Consider the following 7814-nt stretch of genomic DNA (forward strand, 5'->3'; position numbering starts at 1 on the left):
ACATCAAATCATTTCGTTTCGCATCAATTAAGCATAGAATGCCACTTACCCTGCATCTATCCCTGCCCGCCGGGTTAGGTAGCATCACCGGCACCACGCTATGGATTCACCTCTGATTCACAGTCTGTCTTTCACTGTACGTACTCGGGGATGGTCCAGCAAGTCCAGCCCCTTCCTTCCCCACCCTCTTCTGCAAGGCAGCCATGCTGTTTTTCGGTCAAGGCTGAGATACCGCTCTTATTCAACGTTGTGGTACACGTAGATATAGGAGGCTCGGGCTTGTAGAGCCAACATACTGACTGACGAGCTGTCCACCCTTGACACAAGTACACAATTATCACAAGTACAGTGGGCGCAGGAACGGGCTGGTGTCCATCAGCTTCAGATATGCACTTCCACGGACTTTCTAATAATGCTGGCTCAAGCAGAAACTATGCGTGAGGTAGACACCCAAATAGACCATGAAGCTGGATGCGTCCTTGTTGCTATCCGTATCAGTAGGTTCTTGGTCCTCGGTCCCATCTGAGAACGGCCAAAGAATGAAACATAGTATACAGCACTCTGCAGCTGTCGCATGGGCCTGTGGTTCTGTGTTGTTGAGCTTGCAAAGCAAGGGGCGTCATCGGGGCCGCTTTGTAACAACTAAAAGGCCACCCACTTGTCTCCACAACATCAGCGCTGGCTTCCTCGGCCGTCTAGGGTCTTTGTGGGCAATCATGATCAGGTCAACGGGGATTGCAGGCCGGACCTGGTGCCCTGGATCAAGCGGGGCTATAGCAGCGAGTAAGCGTCGTACAATTCCTGGGAGGGTTGTTTGCAAGGCATTCTAGATCATACTGCTGATACCGAGCGGGCCTGGGCCCAGCTTGTTGACCTCGTCTGTTGCGCTATCCACAAGACGTCGCTGCCGAGAAGGAAGCTGATGCAAGATGGTATGCAGGGCGTGGCTGGCCAAGTTCATACCTGCGGGTTTTCGGCCGAAGAAGTAGCATACGGACCCATGGCCCGTTGAGAAATTACCGCAGACGCACCTTGACCAGGTACGTTACTGAGTACCGGATCCTGCGGCGATGACAGCATTTCTGGCGCAACATTTGGCGTTCTGACATCAGCGGCGACACGTATCGTCACGAGTTTTTTTTTTTTTTTCTTAGTTTTGCATGCATTATTTAGTAACGCTGGGAGTGTTCCTCACCCGATGGTGGCACCGGGCACGACAAGCACACCTGCTTCAAGCGGCCACGGGTGCACTCTTTCATGCAACTGCGCTGTACTCGAACTCATCATGTATTCTTAAGAGCTCGTCCAAGTCTATAGGATTTTTGGCCCGTGATATCAGGGCCAATGGCAAGATGTTTGTCGAGAGAAAAGCTTGTTTTCCGGAGCTCGCGAGGCGCCAAGATTATTCGTCCAGATATCAAGATTTCCCTCTTATTTTGTGCTTGAAGGCTGGACACGATAGTTTTGAACGTTTGATGTTATCAATGAACCTCTGCTGAACCTGGCGGCCTCGGTGGGAGATAGTGTCTTGGCTGTTGACGATATGCGTATTGGCCAGTCTTGTCACCAGTAGCGCGCTACAACATTCAGATGAACCTAGTATGAGCTCATGGCAGAGTGTCTTTCAGATATATTGACAATCAGAATAACCCACTGGTCGAAATCTGACAGGGAAGGAGAATGTAATGTGAACCAACTTGAACACCTCCCCGCTACACACAACTGATCAAGACAAACCCCGTACCACCCCCGCGCATCACATCCTCAGCCTTAGTTCGAGATATGGTTCATTTCATAGATTTGCAGGCCTACATATGCCTCGAAAACCCCCCTTTCCATAGCCAAAACTGTGAAGACAGACAACGGAACCCCTACTGACGCGACACAAGAACATCACGTCAGGATTCGAGGTGGCTTACGCAGTCCTCGGCGCCATTTGACCCGTCCTGTAGGCCCTTCACGGGTACAAGAGCGCGGCCATGAAGGTCAATACATTTGTCAGTATCCGCAAGGAATATATAAGCATCAGGAAGCACCTGCAGCAGCTCCTGCTTCGTCGATACGGCCATCTGCAACTTCGGGAGGACTGCCACTGTCAATTCCAATCTCAGCATGCTGCCTGGTTGATGTTGAAGCACAGAAAGGCTGACGAAACCAAATCTGAGTTTCGAGTCCTTTTCAAGACAGACATCGCGAATCCACTGGGAAGAGAGTTTGCAGAGCCCAGATGACTGATGGAAGCGAAGTTGAGCAGGGCTGTGTGAGTGTACCCTGGGCCAAGGCATAGCCTCAAGGCACCGTAATCAGCGCAGCTCTGCGGCCCAAGTCTCCGACGGGACGCTCCGGACCGACCACACCGCGAATGGTTCAATTCTCACAGTAAACTTTCACTTTCTTCAGGTCACGAAAGACAAGAAGTATTCTGACTTCCTCGCAAACCGTCACACTCACTGTTCAAAACAGTGGCAAACTAACCACTCTCCCTCTCGGGCCGATCAAAGTGTTCTGCACATTGATAAGGCCCCCTTCAGGAAGCTCAGTTTGCAAGGGATACCTGGGCCTGCCGAACGACTAACGACTACACTACGTTTTTAACATAGCAGATGACTTACCAACGTGTCCTGACTGGGTGAGCCTCGGCCAGATGCCAACCTCGAAAACTCTTAACTTCACAGTGCGCTGCAAGACTGCCCTGGTCCTGGCCTCGTGCTTTGTGGAGGTGGTTGACGGAGTTCCACGCCTGTGACAAAGACTCGATTTGATCCCTGGCCGCAAGCTGGACGAGCCACATATCAGGAGAGCCCTCTCTAAAAGGACCAAAGTAAAACGAAATCACACCGAGAGCGGCAAGTCATTGCAACCTGTCGGCGCAAATGCACCACTCTCGCGGCTAGGAATCACGCTCCTGGAGCTGAGCTTTGGGGTGTCGCTGCAATCGCAGGAGCTGAGGAAGAGCGTGCCGAGCGGGGACATGGAGCGGATGCGCGACCTGTTCGATACAACGGCCGCGTGCGAATAGTCAAAGGATGTGGCGGTGACCGGGTCCCTCGTCGGCCATCGGAGCGGGCTTCTGGACAGTTTGGCACGAGGAAATGCTGCTGAGTGTTATAGGGCCATTGCAGTGCCTGCACTATTTGAGTGGTGTGACGATGGGGGAAGTAATTAGGCCTTACGACCAACCTAGTCATCTGAAGATACATACGCAGGTATTAGATAAGTTGACACATCAGAGATAACGGACCGCATCACAAACTGTGGCCAGAGTTCAACCAAAAACGAGTCGTCCTAAGAGCACTGGTTGGAAAGTTGACATCAGACGAGGTGAAAAAGTCATTCTGATTGGGCCACTGTCTTTTAGACCCAGGGCTGTGAAAAGAGGGCCAGATCAATCCGTAAAATTGTGCATGTCCGTTAATCTAGATCTATCGTCCGAGGAGGGAGTGAAAATTCTGATTTTATCTGGCAGGCAGGGTGGTCCGTGGCCGATAGCCCCACAACAGCTGTGCATAGCTTTGGCCGTACTTGCCTCAATGTTCGAGCTCAGCCACACACGCTTTGCCCTCTCCGTCCCTTCATTTCCCCTCACCCTCTTTCCGTTTATAGAAATCTACCGCCACACGGCACTGTCAAAACTTCCCCACAAGGATGGATGATCTCGCTTCTGGGTAGCCAAGGCCGTGGCAATTAGACCAGAACGAGACCCCAAACCCACCTTTTGCCCACCTATCTATACGCATCTGCATGCACCCGCAGCGCGCGCTGTATGTACAATTAGGTACAACCAACCAACCATGGGGTATCCCGTTGCCTAAAAAAAAAAAAAAAAAATTATAAAAAAATAAAAAAACCGCCTTACAGCCCGTTTTGGCCAAGCCCTCTCACATCCAATCCATGATCTCAGCTGACATCGCCCCCTTCGTGTTTGTTCAGTGGATTTTCCCGAAACTAACTCTAGCCAAACAGAGCACGTTCAGCACGGTCTGACGTGAGGCAAGATCGGCTTGTCGGGCTGGCTCCTCTCGCCATCATTGTCCTCATTTACTAGACTACAGTCGTTCCAAGCATTGGGCGTCTACTTTCAAGGTGCAGGGGCAAGGGTAATTGTGGAGACCAAAAAAGAGACTGTGCCGCGACATGCCACCCTAGACGTGACCCTCAGTGCCTTCGAAATTGAAAAAAGTGCCAGTCGGTTGACGCCACGTTCGGTAGCAGGTAAGGCTGAGGTTGTGCAGCTCGCATTGTCATTTTTATCTTGGTTACCTGTTCTTCATTCCAAACCCAGTTCGACTCCTTATCCCTCAGCCGCAGCACCAGACGAATAAATTCCTTTAATTTCTTGACTGTTTCCCCTAAAAAAAAGTGCCAACCTTGAGCCCTCCCAAAACGTATTCGACAAAAGCCTTTTGCCTAAACGAGACGACAAAGCAAGCAAGCCCGAATCGCTATAATGTCTGCCCAGCCTCAGCAGGACCATATTCACCAGGCTCCGGCTCAACCCCAAGCCGCATACCAGACGAAAGCCGAGCAGGTTCAACAGGGGCAGCAACAACAACAATATGGCCCTGCAGCACAGCACCACCACCAGCACGTCGGCGCCACGCCCCTCCAGTCACTAGGCCCAGCACCGGCCGTGGTCGACTGCCCGTTCTGCCAGCAGCGGGTGATGACGCGCGTCAACGAGGAGCACTCCAGCATGACATAGTACGTGTGTTTTTCTAGACTAGATGAATGATTCAGCAACCCAACCAAGGAAACCCATTCTTTGTTATTCTGCGCATAAACTGACACGACGACTCTTTTCTCTAAAAATAGTCTCCTCGGTGTCCTCATCGGCTGCATCTGTATCTGCGCCGCCTGCGTCCCCTGCCTGGCTGGCATGTGTCAGGACGTGACGCATTTTTGCACAAACTGCAACCAGCGCGTCGCCCACATACCCTATAGCGGAGGGGTCCAGGTCATCCAGCCTCAGCCGCACCAGGGCGCCAACGGCCAATACAACATGGGGCCCCAGGCCGTCTACGGGAGCGAGAACTCCAAGGGAGCCGGTGTTGCCCCGGCCACCCAGCAGCAGCAGGCCGCTCCGGCGCAGCAACCCGCACCATATGGGCAAGACCATATCCAACCGGCGTCGCAGCCGGATGTACAGCCGCCTCAGTATTCTAAGAACTGATGGAGTTGTTTCCGGGCTTGCCTGGCTTATGGCTGAGTATTTCTAAAATGCGGTATGTATTGCATTTGACAGTTCTATCCCGAGCTTGCCCGAAAGATTCCCAGTATTCAATCAGCTTGTCCTCATCCTGGCGTTGAATCTCTTCCTCAGGCACAAACCGTTTATTTCCGTCCGTGTCTTGAATTTCGAGTTCGACGGCGCTCTAGTTACGGTTGATGGTCCAGCCAACGATCGTATCGGCACGGCTTTCGCCATGGTCCATACCTGAATCGTCTTGCTAGTTAGAAATTGGTGGCCTCATTTGGAATTGTTGCCAGAAAGCTTCAGGGATGAGCCACCTACGTGGCGTAATCGCTGATATCACGGGTTTGGTCATTGATCGAAAGCGCGCGTCTTATTTCACGTAAATGAATTAGAAGGATTGGGTGGCTTGGCTGGTCGATTCACTAAGCCTAAAGGGTGGCGACGAAGTTAATGGCAGAAGGCGACGAGCTTGCGATGTGATCGTTGGGTGTTCTCGTAACTGTATGACCGACGTATCGATCTGTTCGGCAGGGAGGCACAGCGCAACAACGGCCAGGGATAGCCGGGCGCGTTTACATATGCTTAATACCACAAGGGAATCGCATGGACGGATGAGAGCCTGCAGGCCCGTAATACGAGCCCGGGGTGTTTCAGTAATTCAATTCTTTCTGATTGAAAAATATCCCAATCGGCCATCTTGTCGGTTCCGGTTACTTCCGTTGCTAGCTTCAGGTCCCTGCTTTTTACAGTGCCCACTCGCCAAATGGGTTTTATCCATCCACAGCTTACCATGAATGCAAAGTTTTAAAATTTATCGCAGCCACCAAAAACCGGTTGCAGCCCCCAGCATTCCCTAAACAACTCCTGTTAAGCATTTGTCCAGCGTTTAATAACAACATATCCCCACTGCTAGGCGCTAGACATCCCCTCCACATCCCTTCCGCCGCCACCTTTCGCGAGTACGCATTAGGGCGCATGGGATCACCCTTATAGCCCAAACCCTTACTCTAAGTCAACCCCAATTTTTGTCTTTATCGATAAAAGGTACCTTTTACATTTCCTATCCATATCGAAATGTGACGTTATTAGCTCCGCATTCGACTTAATATTTGGTCACTAAGCTTGTGCCAGGCAGGTCTTGCTCGAATCATGTTTCGACTCTACCTTACCCTCCGCGGCCGCTGACCAGTTCTTCGTAGCAAAGGTCGAATGGGCCAGGGGTTAATCGCCCATCTATCCAGCCTATCACATATGCCGAATATCGGTTAATGCCAATAGGGGGGCTTGTTCCCATTGGCGAAAATATGACAACATATAACGGTTTCCATTCCGACTGGCACCATTTATTAATAAAATGGGCAAAAGGGATTCTCTCACGATACAGCCCTGTAAACGCCTGCTGCCAATTTGTGAGATGTACCCTTGCAATCTCCGAGCCGTAAGCTTGTCAAAAATCTGTCTACCTCCATCACCATCTTGTGTTGGATAGAGCTTTCCCGCGGGAATCAGGAGGCCCAATTAGGAATAGCGTTTGGCCCAAATCCTTTTTTCCGGCTGAAAGTGCAGCTTTGGTGAGCCCCGCCCCAATCCACTTTTACTAGTTACCCTACTTGTAGGATCCCACAGTTATTCTGTAAAGTGCGGATTGACATAATATAACCCAGTAGATTGCCGGAATGCCATCCCAATTCGTTCCTCGCGAGAGCACCAGATCGAGAACCCAAACCCCGCAAAACCAGCCAAACATGTGCTGGATCCGCAAGTTGTACAGGTTGTCCGTACTGGCATAATCCTGGACGCCAATGCCTTTCTGCCCGCCTTTTCGACACTTGCTTATACCACTGCCGCAGCGCATCTGGATGACCTTGCCGACTTTGCTCAAACTCTCCTCGTTACCAAAGACTTTGCCCGCACGATTGAGATATCCGGGTGGGAGACAAATAAAATTGATCAATTTTTGAGGGTGCCGCAGTGGGTCGTGACAAGCACTGGCGATGGGAAACCGCATGGTCAGCCATATGGTAATTATCAGCCCGTTCGAGGCTCAACGTTTTTTTTTTAGAGACGATCGAAAAGCACGGGTGCGTCGTGCTCCATCAGTACGCGCCCCGTTCGATATTTAGGCTTTGAGCCGCTTGACCGGCTGCTACTCCATACGACGCCAGCCGTGCCTGACGACTGGAAAGTGCCGCACGAAATGCCACTGTCAAAGACGGCGCAACTAGTCCGCAGTCGCGTCGAAACCATCACACACACCTGCCATTCAATCGTCTATTTTTATAAAACAGAACCAACCACCGTATAGAAATCAGACTCGATATGGATCGACGGCGGACAATACGGAAAGCTTACAACAGCAGAAAATACCAGTGCGGACCTTTCCCGTGAATATGCCATCTATCAAACCCTCGGTAACCATCCACACATTACACAATGTTTCGGTCTTGAAAAAAAACAGAACGGGCGACGCTATTGCGCTTCATATCGAACGCGCGGAATGTGACCTGCGGGGCTATATTGAAGCAAATATACGACCATCTACCGAGCACTGCCTAGCTATGGCATCTGCTCTGGTCGAAGGCGTCCAGTATCTTCACTCCTGCAAGGTTTTTTTTTTTTT

At 51.2% G+C, this 7814-nt stretch overlaps 4 protein-coding genes across 4 annotated transcripts in view; 3 read left to right on the forward strand and 1 right to left on the reverse strand.

The window, feature by feature from the left end:
* Nucleotides 1-826: 826 nt before the first annotated feature.
* PpBr36_00171 (uncharacterized protein) lies at nucleotides 827-1080 on the reverse strand (the record flags this gene model as incomplete). The annotated part of the gene is made up of 2 exons (XM_029887364.1): nucleotides 827-904; nucleotides 964-1080. 2 exons carry the CDS (start codon nucleotides 1078-1080, stop codon nucleotides 827-829), a joined length of 195 nt encoding a protein of 64 aa, XP_029751123.1.
* Nucleotides 1081-2227: 1147 nt separating this feature from the next.
* PpBr36_00172 (uncharacterized protein) lies at nucleotides 2228-3019 on the forward strand (the record flags this gene model as incomplete). Its single annotated transcript, XM_029887365.1, has 2 exons — nucleotides 2228-2260; nucleotides 2777-3019. The coding sequence occupies 2 exons, from the start codon at nucleotides 2228-2230 to the stop codon at nucleotides 3017-3019; spliced, it is 276 nt and encodes a 91-aa protein (XP_029751120.1).
* A 1428-nt stretch (nucleotides 3020-4447) lies between these two features.
* On the forward strand, nucleotides 4448-5170 carry PpBr36_00173 (uncharacterized protein; the record flags this gene model as incomplete). Its single annotated transcript, XM_029887366.1, has 2 exons — nucleotides 4448-4701; nucleotides 4813-5170. The coding sequence occupies 2 exons, from the start codon at nucleotides 4448-4450 to the stop codon at nucleotides 5168-5170; spliced, it is 612 nt and encodes a 203-aa protein (XP_029751121.1).
* Nucleotides 5171-7584: 2414 nt separating this feature from the next.
* PpBr36_00174 (uncharacterized protein) overlaps nucleotides 7585-7814 on the forward strand; it is a gene marked incomplete at both ends in the record, with an annotated part of 701 nt that continues 471 nt past the window's right edge. Inside the window, one exon of the mRNA XM_029887367.1 lies at nucleotides 7585-7812. Coding sequence (XP_029751118.1) covers nucleotides 7585-7812 — 228 coding nt within the window. The remainder of the gene's footprint in view (nucleotides 7813-7814) is intronic.

This window comes from Pyricularia pennisetigena, chromosome 2, assembly GCF_004337985.1.
Source record: "Pyricularia pennisetigena strain Br36 chromosome 2, whole genome shotgun sequence".
Lineage (NCBI taxonomy): Eukaryota > Fungi > Ascomycota > Sordariomycetes > Magnaporthales > Pyriculariaceae > Pyricularia > Pyricularia pennisetigena.